The sequence below is a fragment of the Thalassophryne amazonica genome, chromosome 1, assembly GCF_902500255.1.
Source record: "Thalassophryne amazonica chromosome 1, fThaAma1.1, whole genome shotgun sequence".
NCBI lineage: Eukaryota > Metazoa > Chordata > Actinopteri > Batrachoidiformes > Batrachoididae > Thalassophryne > Thalassophryne amazonica.
This window is the reverse complement of record NC_047103.1, coordinates 171,333,991-171,358,220: the sequence shown is the minus strand read 5'-3', so window position 1 is coordinate 171,358,220 and position 24,230 is coordinate 171,333,991. Positions and strand designations below refer to the sequence as shown.

At 46.6% G+C, this 24,230-nt stretch overlaps 1 protein-coding gene across 2 annotated transcripts in view; it reads right to left on the bottom strand.

Moving 5' to 3' along the window:
* The window catches only part of rpgrb (retinitis pigmentosa GTPase regulator b), a 48,584-nt gene that overhangs the window by 5,564 nt on the left and 18,790 nt on the right, over positions 1–24,230 (bottom strand). The window contains exons 7-16 of one of the 2 annotated variants that reach the window (XM_034179391.1): positions 22,874–23,032; positions 22,632–22,787; positions 22,380–22,504; positions 19,988–20,179; positions 19,709–19,898; positions 17,135–17,223; positions 12,933–12,992; positions 8,112–8,276; positions 7,973–8,021; positions 6,501–6,581 (exon numbers count right to left, since the gene is read on the bottom strand). In XM_034179391.1, the coding sequence (XP_034035282.1) occupies positions 6,501–6,581; positions 7,973–8,021; positions 8,112–8,276; positions 12,933–12,992; positions 17,135–17,223; positions 19,709–19,898; positions 19,988–20,179; positions 22,380–22,504; positions 22,632–22,787; positions 22,874–23,032 (1,266 nt within the window). The remainder of the gene's footprint in view (positions 1–6,500; positions 6,582–7,972; positions 8,022–8,111; positions 8,277–12,932; positions 12,993–17,134; positions 17,224–19,708; positions 19,899–19,987; positions 20,180–22,379; positions 22,505–22,631; positions 22,788–22,873; positions 23,033–24,230) is intronic. The other variant, XM_034179399.1, reaches the window with a different exon arrangement.

Sequence of the window (24,230 nt, the reverse complement as noted above, 5' to 3'; positions counted from 1 at the left end):
ACAAGGCCATAGGGTCACTGACCCTAAAGAGATTCCCTCCTTGGCACAGTGATCTATTCAACAATTCCGTGTTACAACCAAAACTATGATACATACACTTTTCTTTCCTTTATATTTGACATCCTTGACCATGAAAACATACCACTAGAACTTGGAATCACTTTTATGTCTTTATTAGTTCAAAGGTTATTGTATAAAAACGATTTTTCAGTAATGGCGGTTTTCTTCTGGCTCTAGCTCCATAACATTTGAAGCTACATCAAATCTGATGACACCTTACTGAATCAGTACAGATTCAGTAACAATTTGGTGTTAGTTGTGCATCTCTAGCTTCATTTGTCACCTCACACTGACACATTTTCTATTTTCCCTATATTTTGCATATTCTGGATCACCAGATCCGGAATCCGGATCTGATCACCAAACTTTGTTGTTTGATAGAACATTTGACTATGTTACACCTGTTGGGAAAGTGAAGTACACGGACCCACGCCAGGGGGCATAAATGAACGGCCAATAGGAAGTCCGAATAAATAACAATTTATTCTGCAAATGTGCACAACAACCAAATATGCTTTTAGTCTGTCAATCTACACAAAAGATGACGCGTGGGCAGGCCCGAGGGTAGGAGACGCCTATCCAGAGAAGAGCCGGGACCCACGAGGTTCCACCGCCAACGGAGACCTGCAACACACCGGAGCCGCCAAGTCCTGAGTCCCCAGGTGGCCACTGCTTCCAGCTGTCAGATCCGGTACTGCTGGCAGGAACAGACACAGGTTAAAGATGGGTGTGTGTACACCCAGCAAACAGTCAGCAAAAATACAGTTCCTTCCTGAGGGAAAAATCTCCACCTCCAAACACAGGAACACAGAGTACGTGCAGTGCCTTATGTATCACTTAATCAAAGTCTGAAGTGAGGAGTGGAGACGCCAACTCCTCCAACTTCCACAAACTCGGCTACAAGCTGCAAGTGTACAAAAGGTTATGACTGCAAAAAGCTCTGCTGCAAAAACGTGTGCGTACGGCACAGAACGGCTGAGTAGTTTACCTGACGGGTAAGCTGATAACTCGGCAGAGTTGTGGTGTCTGTTCCAGGCTTTTATGGACTGTGATGATGCTGGGATGATTGCTGACAGCTGTCAGCTCCTGGCTCCTGGTAGACTCCTGCGGCGACTGCGCCCTCTGGTGCCCGAAGCCCGACGACAGGCAGGGCGCCCTCTGGTGTTGGCCAGCAGTACCTCCTCTTCGGGCTCCCACACAACAGGACTGCCCCCCTCAACGGGCGCCTCCTGGTGCCCGATCAGGCTTGTCGGGATGTCGCTGGTAGAAATCGGCCAGGAGGGCCGGATCCAGGATGAAGCTCCTCTTCACCCAGGAGCGCTCTTCGGGTCCGTACCCCTCCCAATCAACCAGATATTGGAAACCCCGATCCCTCCGGCGAACATCATGGAGCCTGCGTACCGTCCAAGCAGGCTTGCCGTCGATGATGCGGGCAGGAGGCGGCGCTGGTCCGGGGGTGCAGAGGTCCAAGGTGTGATATGGCTTGATTTTGGACACATGGAACATGGGGTGGATCCGCAGTGAAGCTGGGAGTTGTAGCTTTACTGCGGCTGGACTGATGACTTTGGCGATGGGAAATGGTCCAATGTATCTGTCCATAAGTTTGGGTGAGTCTGTGTGCAGAGAGATGTTTTTGGTTGATAGCCAGACCTCCTGCCCGGGCTGGTAAGCGGGGGCCGGGGAGCGTCGGCGGTCTGCATGGCTCTTAGACCTCGTCCGGGCTTTCAGAAGGGCAGAGCGGGCTATCCGCCACACCCGACGGCACCTTCTGAGATGGGCCTGGACCGAGGGAACCTCGACCTCTCCCTCAACTGCTGGGAATAATGGGGGCTGGTACCCCAAACACACCTCGAATGGGGAGAGGCCGGTCGCCGATGATATCTGGCTATTGTGGGCGTACTCCATCCAGGCCAGATGTTGACTTGACGTGGTGGACCAGGAGGTCTGCAGTCTCCTGGGCCGTCCGGAGCTTCGGGAGGGCCACGAAGTGGGCCGCCTTGGAGAACCGGTCCACTATCGTCAAGATGGTAGTCATTCCCTGGAATGCAGGGAGACCCGTGACGAAGTCCAGGCCTATGTGTGACCAGGGGCGTCGAGGCACTGGCAACGGCTGGAGGAGTCCTTTCTCGGCTTGGTGCACAGCCTTGCCCCTGGCGCAGGTGGTACAGGCCCAGACATACTCCTGGACATCGGTCTCCATCGACGCCCACCAGAATCGCTGCCGGACCACTGCCACGGTTCTTCGCACCCCCGGATAGCAGGAGAGCTTGGAACCGTGACAGAAGTCCAAGACTGCAGCTCTTGCGTCTGGTGGGACGTACAGAAGGTTCGCTGGTCCACCGCTGAGGTCCGGGTGACGCGTCAGGGCCTCCCTGACAATGTTCTCCACATCCCATGTAAGGGTGGCAACGATAGCGGACTCCGCTAAGATGGTGTCAGATGGATCCGACAGCTCTGTCTTGACCTCCTCTTCATGTACCCGGGACAGCGCGTCAGACCTCTGGTTTTTAGTCCCGGGGCGGTAGGTGATCTGGAAGTCAAAACGTCCGAAAAACAGTGACCAACGGGCTTGCCTGGGGTTCAGACGCTTAGCGGTCCGAATGTACTCCAGGTTCCGATGGTCAGTGAAGACCGTGAATGGAACCGCAGCTCCCTCCAACAGATGTCTCCACTCCTCCAGGGCCTGTTTCACCGCCAGGAGCTCCCGATTGCCAACGTCATAGTTCTGCTCTGCCGGGGTCAACCTGCGGGAGAAATAGGCACAAGGGTGGAGAACCTTGTTGGACTCCCTGCTCTGGGACAGCACGGCTCCTATCCCTGAGTCAGAGGCATCCACTTCAACAACAAACCGGCGGTTAGGATCGGGCTGCAACAGAACTGGTGCAGTCGAGAACCAGCGTTTCAACTCCCTAAATGCGGCTTCGCACCGATCCGACCAGGTGAAGGGGACTTTTGGGGAGGTCAGGGCTGTAAGGGGACCAACAACCTGACTATAGCCCTTAATGAACCTCCTATAGAAATTTGCGAAGCCGAGGAACTGTTGCAGCTTCCTACAGCTTACCGGTTGGGGCCAATCTCTCACTGCCGCTACCTTGGCCGGATCGGGTGCGACGGAGTTGGAGGAGATGATGAACCCCAGGAAGTACAAAGAAGTACGGTGGAACTCACACTTCTCGCCCTTCACAAACAGCCGGTTCTCCAACAACTGCTGCAGGACCTGACGTACATGCTTAACATGGGTCTCAGGATCCGGGGAGAAGATGAGGATATCGTCCAGGTATACGAAGACGAACCGATGAAGGAAGTCCCGCAAGACGTCATTTACCAACACTCGGAACGTCGCGGGGGCGTTAGTGAGGCCGAACGGCATGACCAGGTACTCAAAGTGACCTAACGGGGTGTTAAATGCCGTCTTCCATTCGTCTCCCTTCCGGATCCGAACCAGGTGATAAGCATTCCTAGTTTAGTTTAGTGAATATTTTGGCTACATGCAAGGGCGTGAACACTGAATCCAATGGAGGCAACGGGTATCCGTCCTTCTTGCCCACAAAAAAGAAACCAGCACCTAACGGGGAGGAAGAGTTCCGGATTAGCCCGGCAGCTAAAGAGTCCCGGATGTAGGTCTCCATTGATTCGCGCTCAGGACGTGAGAGGTTGTACAGCCTGCTGGACGGATACTCAGCGCCCGGGATCAAATCAATGGCACAATCATACGGTCGGTGCGGGGGAAGTGTGAGTGCCAGATCTTTGCTGAAAACGTCTGCAAGATCGTGGTACTCAGCCGGCACTGCCGTGAGATTGGGGGGGGGTACTCGGACCTCCTCTTTAGCAGACGCACCGGGTGGGACCGAGGATCTTAAACACTCCCGGTGGCAGGTTTCGCTCCATTGAGCCACAACCCCAGTCAGCCAATCGATCCAGGGATTGTGCTTAATCATCCATGGATAACCCAAAGTAATTCTGGAGGTAGAAGGTGTTACAAAAAACACAATCTCCTCCCTGTGGTTTCCAGACACAACCAGTGTTAAGGGCTGTGTCTGGTGTGTTATTAATGGAAGAAGGGTGCCATCTTGTGCCCGTACCTTCAATGGTGAAGGAAGGGCCACTAGAGGGAGCCCTACTTCCTTAGCCCATCTACTGTCAAGTAGATTCCCCTCTGACCCCGTGTCGATAAGTGCTGGGGCATGAAGGGTTAAATCCCCACTGAGGATCATAACAGGGACTCGTGCGGATTTTCGTGGTTTCCCCTCGTGAGTATTATGGCTCACCCTTAGCCCGGTCTCTAAGGGCGAGCGTTGTCATTTTGACCGCTTGGGGCAGTTTTTCTGCATGTGCTCACTCGAGCCGCAGTAAAAACACTCTCCACGTGCCAGCCTCCTTTGTCTGTCATTCAATCTCAATTCAGCCCTGCTCATGTCCCTAACATCGTCAGCAGGGGGAGCTGTTGTCAAGCAGAATGCTCTGGCTTTGGAGCGGGGGGAGGACGGCGCTGTTTCAGACCCGGAAGGGAGAGGGGCGGCGCGTGCCCGGTCACGCCCCTCGTCTCGCTCCCGTCGACGTTCTTCTAATCGGTTGTCTAACTGTATAACCAGGTCGATAAGCCCGTCTAAATCCCGCGGCTGGTCCTTCGCCACCAGGTGCTCCTTTAGGGCCGGAGAAAGCCCCCTTATAAAGGCGGCGCGAAGCGCTACTGAATTCCAGCCGGCTCTCGCTGCTGCAACACGGAAGTCGACTGAATACTCAGCGGCGCTCCGGCGCGCCTGTCGGATTGACAGTAGCACATCAGAAGCGGATTCGCCTCTGTAAGGATGATCAAACACCTGTCGAAACTCCCTGATAAACTCAGTGTATGTCGACAGGAGCCGTGAATTCTGCTCCCAGAGCGCCGTAGCCCAGGCGCGTGCCTTGCCCCGAAGCAAATTAATCACAAAAGCCACCCAGCTGTGGTCTGATGCGTACATCACGGGGCGTTGTGAAAAAACGAGCGCGCACTGCATCAGAAAGTCCGCGCACATTTCAACACAACCCCCGTACGGTTCCGGGGGGCTAATGTAAGCTTCGGGAGAAGGGTGGGAGACCTTTGAACTACCACTGGATCATCATTATTAAGCAACAGGCCCGCAGGAGGGGTGGCTGCAGCCGCGTCTGACACGCGCGCCTCTACATGAGCGGTGAGAGCCTCCATCCTGCGGGTGAGGTGAATATCCTGCTCGGTTAACAGATCCAACCGAGCCATAAAGTTGGTGAGAATGCGCTGCAGCTCACCCAACTCACCTCCTGGTGGAGCCTGCGCACCTTGCATTTCCATTGGTGGTTCAAACGGTGGTAAACGCCCCTCGGAGTCCATGACGTGGCCGAGTTATCCTGTTGGGAAAGTGAAGTACACGGACCCACGACAGGGGGCGTAAATGAACGGCCAATAGGAAGTCTGAATAAATAACAATTTATTCTGCAAATGTGCGCAACAACCAAATATGCTTTTAGTCTGTCAATCAATCTACACAAAAGATGACGCATGGGCAGGCCCGAGGGTAGGAGATGCCTATCCAGAGAAGAGCCGGGACCCATGAGGTTCCACCGGCAACGGAGACCTGCAACACACAGGAGCCGTCGAGTCCTGAGTCCCCAGGTGGCCACTGCTTCCAGCTATCAGATCCGGTACTGCTGGCAGGAACAGACACAGGTTAAAGATGGGTGTGTGTACACCCAGCAAACAGTCAACAAAAATACAGTTCCTTCCTGAGGGAAAAATCTCCACCTCCAAACACAGGAACACAGAGTACGTGCAGTGCCTTATGTATCACTTAATCAAAGTCTGAAGTGAGGAGTGGAGACGCCAACTCCTCCAACTTCCACAAACTCGGCTACAAGCTGCAAGTGTACAAAAGGTTACGACTGCAAAAAGCTCTGCTGCAAAAACGTGTGCGTACGGCACAGAACGGCTGAGTAGTTTACCTGATGGGTAAGCTGATAACTCGGCAGAGTTGTGGTGTCTGTTCCAGGTTTTTATGAACTGTGATGATGCTGGGATGATTGCTGACAGCTGTCAGCTCCTGGCTCCTGGTAGACTCCTGCAGCGACTGCGCCCTCTGGTGCCCGAAGCCCGACGACAGGCAGGGCGCCCTCTGCTGTTGGCCAGCAGTACCTCCTCTTCGGGCGGCCCACACAACACCCTAATTTTTTTCAAGCCTTTCTGCCTTGTTTTTGTGGAGTTAGAAACTACAATGTCAAAATTCCCCCTATCCCGCAATGGTGAAGAATCCTTTAAAAAAATTCCTGGATCCGGATCGTGATCCGGATCACCACTAAAATTTAATCACTTGTTCCTCTTGTCATTTCCAACCAATCCACAAAATTTCATCAAAATCCTTTCAAAACTTTTTGAGTTATCTTGCTGACAAACAGACAAACAAACAAACAAATGCGACCAAAAACATTACCTCCTTGGTGGAGGTAATTAAGCCGAATGTGTGCTACAGATGATGGAAATGACGTGGGGACAAGCAGGGATAGTTTGTACCCTGTAAAACACAATAAACATGAAACGGAAAAATGTTAGTGGGAGCGTGTGTGAGGCCATAAACACTGTGGGCTCAGTGCAGCGCACACACACTGATGTTAAATAAAATGATCTGCACCACAGCTGACAGTGTGTGACATCACAACTTTACACACACGTTTACTGACAAATACTGAACATAGAAAAGACAATCGGGGGGCCTGTTAAGAATCTCTGCAGCTCTAGTTTCTGGCTCTAGGTTGATAAGGTTAGATCTTACTTGTGTGAAGCGCCTTGAGGCAGCTTTGTTGTGAGTTGGCGCTGTATAAATGAAATAAATTAAATGAATGAATTTGTTTCACCATAAGGAAAAAGAAAAAAAATAACAATAACATTTGAATGTGCACACGCCCAAATGTGGCCGCACTGGTTTTTGTTCAGAACAATTATATGAATAAACCATTTACTCACTCAACAAATTCATCATGTGATGTCGCCTTTATAGCAATATGTGTGCAGTCAATAGCTGCGATTACATTTGCGAAGCTGGTATCATCGACCAAATGGTCCTCGCAGCCACTGTTGGTGCCATTTTCCGCATCACTTTGCACACTGTTTTATACCCACCCATATAACTACAAACACGTGGGTGTGTTAATTGTTCATCAGTGTGTCTCTGATGTCACTCTGATGACTTCTTGTTTTCACACTATTAACGGTTCCCAGCATCACCTCCACGTATGAGGAACAATAGCTGTAGAAACGTGCGTACACCAGCCAGGATTTTTACGTGATGCACCACACATTTCCACGCTCATTTCACTTTTGATACATCTGAATGTTAGCGTGGAGACGGACGGACGCCAGGTTGTTGTGCGTACGCAGCCTTTGCACATGACGCTCCTGGTCTTTTTTACTGTGTGCCAACTGTTTTTGGACAAAATGGGTCAATTAAGTTGATACACTATATAAATACAGTCCATTTAATTAATTTGATACTTTTGATTATGCTGTTGTACTAAAATATACTGTATTCAAGCAACTTTTAGCGACTAAGCTAATTAGCTAACCTATTTGCTGTAATGGCACACCAAGCAGCTAGCTTAGCTAGCTAGCATGTAGGTAGATCTGCCAAAACACCTTTATTGTGAAAGTCAACCTGCTAGCCAAGTAGTGATTTTCATAAAAAGAACCTTTTAGTCACAATGTTATCGTCTGATTAGTGCCGCATCAGCACAGAAGTGACTCTGTGTTCTGTGCACACAGTCGAGTTCCCAGCTCCACCCACTTTGCTTCCCTGCTTTGTTAAAAAGTGTCTCGAGTGATGGAATAAAGAAGATGTGGGTTTCTCAGTCAGACTGGATTCAGGTTAGCGCTGCAACGTTAAAGTGTTTTTGGAGTATTTTGCATCACCTGTCTGCTGTCCATCAGGCTGAGGTTGTTTTTTCTGCTCTTCAGGCTTCTACAAAGATCAGAACTTGATCAGTTAAGCTCTTATGGATTCACTTTTTGAAGTTTTTTTTTTGCTTTCTGAATGATTATTTCTCTGCACCGTATCTTCACAACCGTCTTTTTCTTCTGCTGGTTTGTCTGTCTCAGCTGATGTCATTTCCTCTGCATCATCATCGTCATCTTCATCCTCCTCCTCAGCTTCAGCGGCATCATCCTCTTGCACATCTTCTTCCTTATATTTGCTCCACGTGTGACCTTTCAAACCCTGACCCAGATAAAGACTCGGTTAAAAGACATCCTGAAGCAGTGTCAGGGCGACGCACCTCCAGACCAAACCTCTCACTGCTGTCTCCACTGTTTTGAAGATACCTTTTAATTCTCATGATTGCACGTTAGTGAAAACAATGACCAAATTCACAAAAACACAACAAACACACATTTATTACAAAGAAAAGAATGAAAAACAACTTATTTATTCAAAAACAACCAGAAAGACAAAAGATGACGAACAGAAAGAAAAGGATGAAATGAAGGCGGCCTGTTGAAGGTCACAGTACTCCGAGTACTCTCAACTACAGAAGTATTACACTATCAAAATACTTTGTTTTCCCCTTCCTAAATTTCTGCAGTTCTGAAAAATCACACTCAAGTGTTTTAAAAATATATGAATGTCATGTGAGCCAAAGGCAGACAAGTTATAAAAACCACCTGTGTTCTGTTGGTGTGATGGTCACATGACCTAACAGCACAGATCTGAGTGGACGATGTGATGCACGTGACAGCGTAAAGGACATCAGGCCCTGTTTGGACAGTGGACACAAAAAGGACACGGACAGAGGCGGAACCCAGGCGCTTTGGGTTTAGAGTGTTCATTCTGGGGTTTGTACTCCCACCATGGCAACAACCAATCAGAGTGCTCCTCTGCCTTCCCTTTAACCCATGGACTGTGGTATCAAGGACAAAGACACAAGTAAGAGAATTTCTGGCTCTTTAACTGACTCCAGCGTCTTAACCACAGCCACCAAAGCTCCCTGGGTTGAAGCAGCACACTCAGGGCGTTTCTTTGTTGCCATGTTTACTCTTATTTATTTATTTATTTTTGTTCACTTCAGTCATGCATTTTCTTTAGTTTCATTAGTTCTAAAGTTTCATAATATGCTGTCATATTAATGTTAAATCCTGCAGGGGGCGGTGATGATACGCGCAGGCAGAGTGTGTGTGCATTGTGATGCCTCCCTCTCCCCCCCCGAGGACGTAAACAATGGGTAGAAAAATGGGAACATTAGCAGTTACCCCCATGCTAGGCTACGTGCTGCGTGTACAATCACGCCGTAGGAGGCAATAGAGTCACATCAGCAATTTTGAATAGTTGATTATTTCAGGTTGAGATAATGAGGTAGAACATCATCCCAAAACTCCTCTGACTTGCCTGCTGCCTGACCTTTGACCCCTGACCTTGGTTTACTTCCAGTTTTAGTATTTTGTCTTTTGACCCCAACTGATTTGTCCTTCTCATCCACCTCTCTGTCTTCACTCTCCTCCTCCTCCATTCCATCCTCACTTTTATTTTCCTCCTTCTCTTCTTCCTCCTCCTCCTCTTCGGTTTCTTCCTCCTGCTCCTCATCTTCTTGCTCTTCTTCTTTCTGCTCCTCCTCTTCTTCTTCTGTCCCTTCCTCATCCTCCTCTTCAGTTTCTTCTTCACCCTGCTCTTCATCCTTCTCTTCACTTTCCTCCTCACTCTCGGCTCCATCGCTGCTCTCCTCATCTTCTTCCTCCTCCTCCTCCTCCTCTGCCTCACTCTCATGGTCTGCTCCTCCCTGCTCCTCTTCCTCCTGACTTTCAGACTCGCCTGAATTACTCTCTGTCTCAGAGCTCAAACCTTCTTCACTTTCCTTCTCTTCTTCATCAGGTGTTTCACTCTCTCTCCCTTCACTTTCTTCCTTCTCCTCATCACTCCTATCTGTTTCTGTTCTGCTTTTCTCCTCTTTTACATCACCTTCCTCTCCTTCAGAGACCTCCTCCTCCTCCCCTTCTTCCTCCTCTGATTGGAGCATTTCACTGTCTTTGTCCACACTCGTCCTCTGGCTGTCCTCCTCCTCCTGCTCCTCCTCCTCTTCTTCTTCCTCTGCTGATTGGAGCATTTCACTGTCTTTGTCCACACTCACATCCGCACTCATCCTCTGGCTGTCCTCCTCCTCCTCCTGGTCCTGCTCCTCCGCTGATTGGAGCATTTCACTGTCTTTGTCCACACTCATGTCTACACTCGTCCTCTGGCTGTCCTCCTCCTCCTGGTCCTCCTGCACCTGGTCCTCCTGCTCCTGGTCCTCCTCCTCCTCCTGGTGTCTGACGGTTACAGCCTCACTGTGGCTGCTCTCTGTCTGCTCCTCGCTCCTCGTGTCTCTGTTTGCTGGGATGACCCTGATGCTGACTGGCGACTCCCTGTCCCAGTTCGCCGTCTGGGATTGTGAATCGGGCTCCTCGCTCCATGAGTTTGTCTCATCATCCTGGACTTGGTGCTCAGCGTTCTTAGGACTCGACTTGTTGGACGGGGTGGGATGCTGCGAGCTAAAACGACTCCTGGACGCCATCTCCTGGATGATTCCTGTGCCTGCGGTAAATGTGCCCGCCATCAGGCCCATAATCGGCGCCTCGTCCGGTATCTGACTCACAGCTTTGGACTGAGCAGCTTTTTGATTTTGCTTGTTTTTGTACGTCTTTGGCTCGTCAGATGAGCCTGTTTTCTCTTTTAGAATCGACTTTCTTCTCGCCGTCACGCTGCTCTCGGAGCGTTTGCTGTCACTCGGGTGAGAGCCCGATGGTTCTGGTTCTACACGCTGACTTTGCACAGTAATAGTTTTTCTTTTGACCCCGACAGGCTCAGACTGAACCGCCAGCCCAGCAGAATCAGTACCAATGTCTGAACCGCTCTTTTTGGGTCCTGAATGTGTCCTGGACGTGGCTGTCCTGATGCTCCGTCCACTCGGACGTTTGTTTTGACCCTTTGCGCCAGCTGTCTCTTTTGTTTTCACAGCCATAATGTCTTTGGTCTCTTTAGCACCACCTTGTGTCTTCTGGTGGTATGGGCTGTCAGAGTCAACAGAGCGCTCATTCTGCCTCTTGTGGCGTCGGCTGAGGTCCTTGTCCTTGTGTGACGGAGACCTCAGGGACAAACTGCGTTGTTGCTTGCTGTCCTGTTTTTGGTTCTCTTTATCGCTCTTACCTGGTTTCCCTTTCCTCTGTCCCCGGTACGAGAAAGCAAGAATAGGATGAAATAGAAGCATGCATTAGAAAAGACAAAAACACGAGAGACGCCAGACAGTAACAAAAATAAAAATAATGAAGACAGACAGATACAAAGACCACAGGAGCTCAGTTTTTTATGGATTTGTAATTTCTTAATCTGACACCGAACACTGCTTAATTCACTTTGTTAATTTCACTTTGTTAATCATCTCATCTACTGCAATAAGGAATAAATGTCACATCCGCAGATGTTGAAATGGAGCTGTATCTCCACCTGGTGGACATTTAATGCAGGAAGAATAGAATTTCACCAAGAGCTCTTGTGGTTAACAGTGTCAAGTAAACTAACTGTCAGAAAAGAGTGAAAAACAGCCATCAAACTGTCCAAGAACCCAAAGGGCAGAGCCGGCCCAAACCAGATTCTCAGATTTAGCCAATGTAAACCCAGTTTACATATGGTTTACATCCAAATTAAAGCTGTTCATAAAAAGGGTCTATCTTAAACTGACTCTTAAAAGTGCTTTAACCCAGTAGACTGTTGCTGTAAAACAATTTAAAACAAGTTGAAACCAATTCAGTTCAAAGACAAATTTTTAAATCTGGTTTAAATCCAATTTGCCACTGGTTTATATGTTTAAGAAGCAGTTTGGAAATAGATATCTGGTTCAAAACTAGTTAAAAATAACTTTAACAAGTGGTGTAGAATAACTGAAAATGAGACCATCGCTTAAACTCCTCCACTTGAGGCAAAGAACGAGATCGCGAGTACAAGCGGCCGAGATGAGTTTCCTCCGCAGGGTGGCTGGGCGCTCCCTTAGAGATAGGGTGAGGAGCTCGGAGTCTAGCCGCTGCTCCTCCACGTCGAAAGGAGTCAGTTGAGGTGGCTCGGGCATCTTTTCCAGATGCCCCCTGGACGCCTCGCTGGAGAGGTGTTCCGGGCACGTCCCACTGGGAGGAGGCCCCGGGGAAGACCCAGGACACGCTGGAGGGACTACATCTCCTGGCTGGCTTGGGAACGCCTTGGGGTTCCCCCGGAGGAGCTGGGGGAGGTGTGTGTGGATCGGGAGGTCTGGGCGGCTTTGCTTGAGCTGCTGCCCCTGCGACCCGACTCCGGATAAAGCGGAAGAAAATGGATGGATGGATGGAGACCATCGCTAACAAATCAGTTTAAGATATTTTATGACTGAGTTACAGCTATTAACTCTGTAAAATATTACTGCTACCACTACTTATAACAACGTGTGGCTTAAGCAACCTTAAAACAGGTTTTAAGTGCTTTAACGGCCATTTGGGATGAATAATTTATATAAGTAATGGATTATGACAATAAATTACCATTTTTTACTGAATGAATCTGTTAATAACTTCAGCTCCGACTCTCATTATTTATAAAAACAGAAATGTTACAGTTTTACAGAACAGTAGGACATAGAGGACGGTTTGGTGGAACCTGAAAGCAGCTGCTGAATAACAAAGATATCAATGAAAATGAAGTTGCAGCCAAGTCCATATTTACTGGACAGTTTATTTGCTGTATTTATTGAATTTCCTGTAACAAACATGACATCTGTGTATGTTGAGCTGAACCGTCACTAAGACACGCGGGCAGTTAAAATATGTCCATTCCTTTGAAGAAAGCAATGATTAAAGAGAAATAATGAGATTACTGATTAGTTACCTTGTGAACCGGAGACAGTGTGAATGTTTCCTCACTGAGGTCCATCTTCATCACGTGTGTCTGTCAGAGAGAGATAAAAAAAAAAATAAAAAAACATTACAAGTAGTCAGAAGAGATAAAAAAATAAATAAATAAAACGGAGGTTTTCTCCTTCTCATTAAATGTTTGTAAAACTATCAATCATTTATGTTTTTGCCACAAAATTCTAAATCACACCACTCATCACTCATCTTTTCAGACCTTTTGTCTGACTTAGTGCTTAGCTCAGATAAGATAATTATAGTGGGCGATTTTAACATCCACACAGATGCTGAGAATGACAGCCTCAACACTGCATTTAATCTATTAGACTCAACTGGCTTTGCTCAAAATGTAAATGAGTCCACCCACCACTTTAATCATATCTTAGATCTTGTTCTGACTTATGGTATGGAAATTGAAGACTTAACAGTATTCCCTGAAAACTCCCTTCTGTCTGATCATTTCTTAATAACATTTACATTTACTCTGATGGACTACCCAGCAGTGGGGAATAAGTTTCATTACACTAGAAGTCTTTCAGAAAGCGCTGTAACTAGGTTTAAGGATATGATTCCTTCTTTATGTTCTCTAATGCCATATACCAACACAGTGCAGAGTAGCTACCTAAACTCTGTGAGTGGGATAGAGTATCTCGTCAATAGTTTTACATCCTCATTGAAGACAACTTTGGATGCTGTAGCTCCTCTGAAAAAGAGAGCTTTAAATCAGAAGTGCCTGACTCTGTGGTATAACTCACAAACTCGCAGCTTAAAGCAGATAACCCGTACGTTGGAGTGGAAATGGCGTCTCACTAATTTAGAAGATCTTCACTTAGCCTGGAAAAAGAGTCTGTTGCTCTATAAAAAAAGCCCTCCGTAAAGCTAGGACATCTTACTACTCATCACTAATTGAAGAAAATAAGAACAACCCCAGGTTTCTTTTCAGCACTGTAGCCAGGCTGACAAAGAGTCAGAGCTCTATTGAGCCGAGTATTCCTTTAACTTTAACTAGTAATGACTTCATGACTTTCTTTGCTAATAAAATTTTAACTATTAGAGAAAAAATTACTCATAACCATCCCAAAGACGTATCGTTATCTTTGGCTGCTTTCAGTGATGCCGGTATTTGGTTAGACTCTTTCTCTCCGATTATTCTGTCTGAGTTATTTTCATTAGTTACTTCCTCCAAACCATCAACATGTCTATTAGACCCCATTCCTACCAGGCTGCTCAAGGAAGCCCTACCATTAATTAATGCTTCGATCTTAAATATGATCAATCTATCTTTATTAGTTGGCTATGTACCACAGGCTTTTAAGGTGGCAGTAATTAAACCATTACTTAAAAAGCCATCACTTGACCCAGCTATCTTAGCTAATTATAGGCCAATCTCCAACCTTCCTTTTCTCTCAAAAATTCTTGAAAGGGTAGTTGTAAAACAGCTAACTGATCATCTGCAGAGGAATGGTCTATTTGAAGAGTTTCAGTCAGGTTTTAGAATTCATCTTAGTACAGAAACAGCATTAGTGAAGGTTACAAATGATCTTCTTATGGCCTCAGACAGTGGACTCATCTCTGTGCTTGTTCTGTTAGACCTCAGTGCTGCTTTTGATACTGTTGACCATAAAATTTTATTACAGAGATTAGAGCATGCCATAGGTATTAAAGGCACTGCGCTGCGGTGGTTTGAATCATATTTATCTAACAGATTACAATTTGTTCATGTAAATGGGGAATCTTCTTCACAGACGAAGGTTAATTATGGAGTTCCACAAGGTTCTGTGCTAGAAGCAGTTTTATTCACTTTATACATGTTTCCCTTAGGCAGTATTATTAGACAGCATTGCTTAAATTTTCATTGTTACGCAGATGATACCCAGCTTTATCTATCCATGAAGTCAGAGGACACACACCAATTAGCTAAACTGCAGGATTGTCTTACAGACATAAAGACATGGATGACCTCTAATTTCCTGCTTTTAAACTCCGATAAAACTGAAGTTATTGTACTTGGCCCCACAAATCTTAGAAACATGGTGTCTAACCAGATCCTTACTCTGGATGGCATTACCCTGACCTCTAGTAATACTGTGAGAAATCTTGGAGTCATTTCTGATCAGGATATGTCATTCAATACGCATATTAAACAAATATGTAGGACTGCTTTTTTGCATTTGCGCAATATCTCTAAAATTAGAAAGGTCTTGTCTCAGAGTGATGCTGAAAAACTAATTCATGCATTTATTTCCTCTAGGCTGGACTATTGTAATTCATTATTATCAGGTTGTCCTAAAAGTTCCCTGAAAAGCCTTCAGTTAATTCAAAATGCTGCAGCTAGAGTACTAACAGGGACTAGAAGGAGAGAGCATATCTCACCCATATTGGCCTCTCTTCATTGGCTTCCTGTTAATTCTAGAATAAAATTTAAAATTCTTCTTCTCACTTATAAGGTTTTGAATAATCAGGTCCCATCTTATCTTAGGGACCTCATAGTACCATATCACCCCAATAGAGCGCTTCGCTCTCAGACTGCAGGCTTACTTGTAGTTCCTAGGGTTTGTAAGAGTAGAATGGGAGGCAGAGCCTTCAGCTTTCAGGCTCCTCTCCTGTGGAACCAGCTCCCAATTCAGATCAGGGAGACAGACACCCTCTCTACTTTTAAGATTAGGCTTAAAACTTTCCTTTTTGCTAAAGCTTATAGTTAGGGCTGGATCAGGTGACACTGAACCATCCCTTAGTTATGCTGCTATAGACTTAGACTGCTGGGGGGTTCCCATGATGCACTGAGTGTTTCTTTCTCTTTTTGCTCTGTATGCACCACTCTGCATTTAATCATTAGTGATTGATCTCTGCTCCCCTCCACAGCATGTCTTTTTCCTGGTTCTCTCCCTCAGCCCCAACCAGTCCCAGCAGAAGACTGCCCCTCCCTGAGCCTGGTTCTGCTGGAGGTTTCTTCCTGTTAAAAGGGAGTTTTTCCTTTCCACTGTTGCCAAGTGCTTGCTCACAGGGGGTCGTTTTGACCGTTGGGGTTTTTCCATAATTATTGTATGGCCTTGCCTTACAATGTAAAGTGCCTTGGGGCAACTGTTTGTTGTGATTTGGCGCTATATAAATAAAACTGATTTGATCTTCAACCGCTTTTCCGGGTTCGGGTCACGGGAGCAACAGCTCCAGCAGGGGACCCCAGACCCCCCTTTCCTGTGCTCATGATTTGATTTCACTTAAAAACTGTTCTGACATTTTTAAAACACTGATAAAGTGTGAAATTTTACAGTCAAAAGAACGGTACAGACGCAGACGTGATGAATCTCTGCAGTGGAGCCCCCACCGTGAAGGGAGGAGGAGCATGGCCACGCCCCCTCCGTGAAGGGAGGAGGAGCAGAAGTAATGTCACGGCTGAACTGTCTGACTGTCTTTCATGGCTCGTGTGGGCGTGTCTCACAGAGTACCAATGTGGGCGTGTCTCAGAGACAAAGCACCTGTGACGTATGTCAGAAAATTCTAAAAAGAGGCCATTTCAGGTCGGCAGTTTGCTGATAACAGGTCAGTTTATACACACAGAACTGATCCAGCTGTGAACATTTGAGGATTTTTGAAATGGTACATTGTCCACATTTAACCATAAAACGTTCAAATAAATTTTTTTTTCTCCACAATGAGTTTTAAAATTCAAAATTAAACTGGAGAAAAAACCTTATGTTGATCAAAGTCATTTTCAAATAGGAAGATTTTTAAATTTTTGTTTTTAACTCTACAAAAAGGCCATTTTACTAATTATCAGATGAAATTTAATAAAGTGGCCAGTTACACTCTGGAGTTAACTTATGGGCGGAGCCAGGAAAAAAAATGTGTAAAACATTTTATCTTGCAATACATTTGGCAGAAAAAAACCCCCTCAAAAGTGCCGTTTTAGATTAAATGGTTCATATTCAGAGGATCCATGATGCTGCCCCAAGTGGCCACATGGACATTGTGCAACTTTGTGTTTGTTTATCACTTTTAACCTCATTAACCCTGAACTCTGACAGGTTTGGAATTCCACAAGGAGGTCAGAGGTCAGACAAAACACATCCCTCAAGGCCACAGGGCTCCAGTGCTGCAGGGCACGTCAGCAGCCTGCAGAGCTTCAGGACCTCCAGCCAGAGGTTCTGTCAGCGTGACCTTTGACATCTGTTCTCTCACCATGTTGAGGACGTCTGTCGACTCTCCCAGACCTTTGACACTGTCCGCGTCAGTCAGGCTCTCCACCGCGCTGTCTGTCTCACCGTTATCTGCTGAGTCAGAAACCAGCCGGTTAGTCCAGAACAGATCTGGTCCATGCTAGTCCTCATTCAGAGTCGACAAGGTGACTATTAAAAGTCAAAAATATAAAGGAACATTCTTCCACATGGTCATGAAATCTAAGATGAAGTTGTCCAAAAGCCACGTGGCAGGCTCGAGCCTAGACTTGAGCATGGACTCGACACATCTCCTTTTAAACAAAGTCTTTCATGCAGATGTGAGTGGAGAAGCAACCAATCACAGCCACTGAAGCTTGTACCTCCTTCAGAGGTTTCACAGTGTCTTGGTGGCTTCCCTCACTAGCCTCCTGCATGCTCACTTTGTGAAGACGGCCTGCTCCATTCACACTCTTTATATTTCTTAACTGAACTCCGGGAGTGATGTAACACTTGAAATGAAATCCGGCGTGTCAGTGAAATAAGGAGACCTGGACACACACCTGGACAGGAAACACCTCAGCAGACACGGATCACACACAACAACTGTTACCTGTTTTGAACCCGTCACACACTGCAGATTTCTGGCACATGTTTGGCACGTTTGTGGCACAAAAACCCCAACCGGGGCCTGAAATCCAAAATAATAGTCAATAACAGGTGGTAAAAGTCGCGCTGTACCTCACTTTGAGCCATCTGCAAATTTTAAACATGTTCAAACAAATTGTGATGTAGAGACACGTGAGCAGCCAATGTCACTACAGATATCGAGTCATATTTCATAAAAGTCAGGACATAAATGATACGAACGCAGGTGGAGCAACGTATTACAAGAACCTGGAGCGTCATCTTATCGGTCGCTCTGTCCGCTCTGAATGTGGATTCGGCTACTCGGTTATTTTGATGCCAGGCTACAATGTAAATTAAAATTCAAGTACAATGCAGATTGTGTTATTTTTGGAGGGGTCACAGGGTTCAGTGTCACCTGCAGTCAGCACTAACCTGGTGTTTAGACTATGACACGCGACTTTAGACTGCTGCTATAATTCAGGCCTGAGTTCCTCATTTATGGGCTCACAAATCTGCTTCAGAAGAAATAACACTAAAATCAACCCGGTGCTCTGCACCACCAGCTCACAGCCATGTGTGACAGACGAGAAAAACCCAAAAGTTGCATCTTTAGGGCCCCTTCAGACAACATGTGAATTTGGCCGAATTGAGCATTAAGTGCGCATGAAGCAGGAATCGCATGTAAACCGTGTAATTTTGTAGCTGCTTCCAACGCCTCGTACACGTGTTGCTACACACCAGTGGCTGAAAGAGAGTGTGTGCTGTGTGAACTCATCGCACCCTCTCACGGCAGGTGCTGGCCAAATTCAGGTGACACACACAAGCATCTAACACCGCTCGCATGGCACTTAGAAAATGTGCGGCCAGTCGCACTGTTAACACGACAGTCTGCAGACCATCACTGTTGTACCCGCAGTGAAATTTGACTAAGTGCCCCACGAGTGTGGCTTTGGTGTGTGTGTGCTGAACTGACAGGAGGTGTGGCCGCTGACAGAAACAGCTGTGGAGATCTGACATTCTGGACATCCCAGCTGGACAGTACTGTGTTTGGACAGACATGGACTAACAACTGACCACTGTGACATGTGTGTGTCTGTTTGCTGTCATCAAGTGGGCAAAAATAAAAACATATCACTGTGGCGATGGGCTGCAGCAAGAGAGCGTGCACGCACACAAGGACAGGCTGCCCCCAGGTTGAAACGGTTTTTCAGATCATAACACACAGCAGCCGATCTGACTGTCATGTCACCCAAGTGAGCTCTGTTCCACATGACGCAGTGTCCTGTGGCACGTCGTCCACAAAACAAAACACGCAGGCCAGCAGGACATGCACCAGCAGATGTGGACATGAATGAGACAAGTGAACTGCTTCTCATTCATGTGATTTCATGCCTGTATGTCAGTCACCATGGGTCATCTAGAGAGGAACAGATGGACCATATTTGTACTGTCCACTTGATGAGAGGGATTTAATACGATGTGATATTTTTATGTGGTGCGTCATTTTTATTTATTTATTTTTTTAGCAATTTTACAGGACAGTGATGGTAGCTCCCTTGGCAAAGTTTCTGACTGCAAGCAGAGCTTTTGGAAGGTGCAGGTTCGAATCCTGTGGGTGACATGTATTTTTTGTTGTGTGATGTGTCATATCACACTGCTGCTGGGGAAAATCTGCTGTGTTTCCACGTGCACGGGACTGCTGCAGAATGTATTTTTTTATTCACACCAGCTGCACAATGTGGTTAAACATCGTGTCACTGTGTTTCGCATGCATGAACCGTTGCCCCAGCATCGTGCACGCCTGCCCGTCGGCATGATGTTTTGTGGTGGGCACATACCAGCTGCTCCGACGGGTGTTGCCCTGGAGTTGTACATATATGTGTGAAGGAGCCTTAAATGTCTGCATATGTTGACTTTTATTTGGCCTGAAACTGAAAAGAAAATAATGGAGGGGGGGAGGGGTTAGTACCGTTGTGGGCGGATCCTGAGCTGTCGTGTCGATGAAGGCCGTTCAGCACCTCTCTGTGGGCCCATTCGGTTGGAGACCCTCTGGCTGGGACGGTCTGGCTGGAGACAGGTGGCGGCAGCCGGCTGACGGTGACGGGCACCTGGGCAGGCACCGAGGGGACCATGGTGCCAAACTGGTCCGGCGATCGCTCCTACGGTGAAAAGGAGACACCGGATAATCATCAGTGGTCAGCTGGATCTTTTTATCGATCTGGTCTGAGCCTCCAGGTTCTGAACCCACCCTTTCTCTCCTGCGGACCCGAGCAGAGAGGCTCCGCTGCACTGTGGAGGAGTCCACCGTGTCACCCAGCAACTCCACGTATGGTTTCTCCAGGTAAACCTCCGTCACGTCATCGTCCTCCAGCAGCACGTCGCCGCAGTTCTGTGTTCTGGGCTGCGCCAAAACCACCGTGTGACAGCCGCCGCACGCCACCTGTCAGTGGAAGGAACGAGTTCAGAAACACCTGCACAGGTGTTTTTAATTCATCATTTGAATAAAGCCACACATAAGATGGCAAAAATAATTCAGGCTTTCAACAACAAAAAATAAAATAATTAAAAATACAGGTAAAAATAGCAGACGCACTCATCTTCAACCGCTTAATCCAATTAAGGGTCGCGGGGGGCTGGAGCCTATCCCAGCAATCATAGAGAACAAGACAGAATGCCAGTCTGTCGCAGGGCCACATATAAACAAACAAACACCTACGGACAATTTAAAGTTTCCAATTCAACTAACCTCCATGTCTTTGGATGTGGGAGGAAGCTGGAGCAGCCGGTGGGAACCCACAAAAACACGGGAAGAACATGCAAACTCCACACAGAAAGGACACAGGTAGGAATCAAACCAATGACCTTCTCGTTGTGAGGCGACAGTGCCAATCACTAATCCACCGTCCGGACGTTTAGTGATAAAGATTTTTTTCATTCTAATATTGGAAAAAATTAAAAGCCATTGTTTAAAAAAAAATCAGACAACTACAGTAAAATTATTTCAAGCACCATTCAAAATAATAAATAAGAAAACCAAGAATTTTTTATGTACTTTAAAATAAGAATCATTCATTCGTATTAATTCAATTCAAATGAAGAAATTCCTAATTTTGAGAAATTTATTAAACAAAAAATTAATTCAAGGTTCTTAAAATTACTTCTTTGGCAGATGCAACAAAAGAATAGAAGGTTTTTCCTTTTTAATTTCACACTATGAACATCTTAATTAAGCACCATTTTATACACACACACACACACACAGACATATATATACGAGGGCTGTCAATAAAGTAACGGTCCTTTTTATTTTTTTCAAAAACTATATGGATTTCATTCATATGTTTTTACGTCAGACATGCTTGAACCCTCGTGCGCATGCGTGAGTTTTTCCAAGCCTGTCGATGACGTCATTCGCCTGTGAGCACTCCTTGTGGGAGGAGTCGTCCAGCCCCTCGTCGGAATTCCTTTGTCTGAGAAGTTGCTGAGAGACTGGCGCGTTGTTTGATCAAAATTTTTTCTAAACCTGTGAGACACATCGAAGTGGACACGGTTCGAAAAATTAAGCTGGTTTTCAGTGAAAATTTTAACGGCTGATGAGAGATTTTGAGATGATTCTGTCGCTTTAAGGACTTCCCACAGTGCGAGACGTCGCTCAGCGCTCTCAGCCGCCGTCGTCAGCCTGTTTCAAGCTGAAAACCTCCACATTTCAGGCTCTATTGATCCAGGACGTCGTGAGAGAACAGAGAAGTTTCAGAAGAAGTCGGTTTCAGCATTTTATCCGGATATTCCACTGTTAAAGGAGATTTTTTTAATGAAAGATGTGCGGACGGGTCCGCGCGTCAGGACGCAGCCGACGCGGTGCGGTGGCACAGGAAAAACACCTCCGTGTTGATAACCATTTGTAAAATCCAGGCGGCTTTTGATGGCTTTCAGTGGAGTGAGTATATGAGAAATTGTTTAACAGGCAGGACATGTTTCAACTTGTCCTTAAGGCTTTCAACAGAGGTGTTTTTCCTGTGGCGGAGCGTCGCGGAGGCTGCGTCCCGACGCGCGGACCCGTCCGCACGTCTTTCATTAAAAAAATCTCCTTTAACAGTGGAATATCCGGATAAAATGCTGAAACCGACTTCTTCTGAAACTTCCCTGTTCTCTCACGACGTCCTGGATCAGTAGAGCCTGAAATGTGGAGGTTTTCAGCTTGAACAGGCTGACGACGGCGGCTGAGAGCGCTGAGCGACATCTCGCACCGTGGGAAGTCCTTAAAGCGACAGAATCACCTCAAAATCTCTCATCAGCCGTTAAACTTTTCACTGAAAACCAGCTTAATTTTTCAAACCGTGTCCACTTCGATGTGTCTCACAGGTTTAGAAAAAATTTTGATCAAACAACGCGCCAGTCTCTCAGCAACTTCTCAGACAAAGGAATTCCGACGAGGGGCTGGACGACTCCTCCCACAAGGAGTGCTCACAGGCGAATGACGTCACCGACAGGCGTGGAAAAACTCACGCATGCGCACGAGGGTTCAAGCATGTCTGACGTAAAAACATATGAATGAAATCCATATAGTTTTTGAAAAAAATAAAAAGGACCGTTACTTTATTGACAGCCCTCGTATGTGTGTGTGTGTGTCTCAGACGTACCGCCTGAACCTGGTACTTGAGGAAACGTGGACACAGAGTGGGCTTGAACTGGTTGGTGAAGTTCTCGTCTCCCAGACCCAGTTTTCCATGTCGTCCGTCTCCGTACATGTAGAGCAAACGGCGGTCTAAAATCACAACAACACCTCAGAAGAGTCTTGATCCAGATCTTATCATGCGTTCTAATCTGAACGGGACCTGGAGTAGGTTTAGGCTCATCAGTGATTTTTAAATGGGTTTGTGACGGAGTCCGACCTGTGATGAGAGCTGTGTGGTTCTCCCCACACGCCACCTGGCAGCCACGTCCCTTCCTGAAGTGGTCCACCAGGCGTGGCAGTCGAGACTCAAAGATGAAGGTCCCGTGGCCAAGCTGCCCAAACTGACCGAGCCCGAATGTGTACACGCTGTCCTCTAGAACAGAAACAGACAGCAGCGCTTTGATTAATCTGAAATTAAGACATGATGCAGAAGATGTGTCTGGTGTCCATCTTGGTCACCTGTGAGCACCACGGTGTGGCCGCCGCCACAGGCTACCTGGGTAACGGGTTCTGTGATGGTCTTCACCAGCTGAGGGACTCTGTGTCTGGCCAGCTGGTCGGTGCCCAGACCCAGTTTACCGCTGTCACGCTCACCGAATGTGTACAGGGCGCCACCCACTGGCCGGAAAACAAAACACAAAGATGAACAGGGACGGAGGCCTTAAGGCGGAAATGAAAACACACAATGCCGCTCAAATCAAATCAGTCAAAGGAAATACACTTTAATGTCGCTGCAGGGAACACCTTCTTGGACAAAAACGAGAACAAAACACAGAGACAGACAAAAGACAGACAAGAGACAGATAAAAGACACACAAAAGACAAACAAGAGACAGATAAAAGACAAACAAGACAGACAAAAGACACACAACAGACAGATAAAAGACACACAAGACAAACAAGAGACAGATAAAAGACAGACAAGACACACAAAAGACACAAGAGACAGACAACAGACAGAAAAAAGACAGACAAGAGAAAGACAAAAGACAGAGAAGAGAGATAAAAGACACACAAAAGACAGACAAGAGACAGATAAAAGACAGACAACAGACAGACAAAAGACACACAAGAGGCAGACAAAAGACAGACAAGAGACAGACAAGACACACAATAGACAGACAAGAGAAAGACAAAAGACAGCCAAGAAACAGAAAAAGACGCACAGCAGACAGACAAGAAACAGACAAAAGACAGACAAAAGACAAACAAGAGACAGATAAAAGACAAACAAGACACACAAAAGACACACGACAGATAAGACACACAAAAGAAAAACAAGAGACAGATAAAAGACAGACAAGAGACAGAACAAAGACACACAAAAGACAGACGAGACAGACAAAAGACACACACGAGACAGACAAAAGACACACAACAGACAGATAAAAGACACACAAAAGACAGATAAAAGACAGACAAGACACACAAAAGACACACAAGAGGCAGATAATAGACACACAAGAGACAGACAAAAGACAGACAGACAAAAGACAGACAAGAGACAAACAAGAAACACACAAAAGACACAAGAGACAGACAAGACACACAATAGACAGACAAGAGAAAACAAAAGACAGACAAGAGATGGATAAAAGACAGACAATAGACAGACAAAAGACACACACGAGACAGAAAAAGACACACAAAAGACAGACGAGAAACAGACAAAAGACAGACAAAAGACAAACAAGAGACAGACAGAAGACACACAATAGGCAGATAATAGACAGACAAGTGACAGACAAAAGACACACAAAAGAAAGACAAGAGAAAGACAAAAGACAGACAATAGACAGACAAAAGACACACAAGA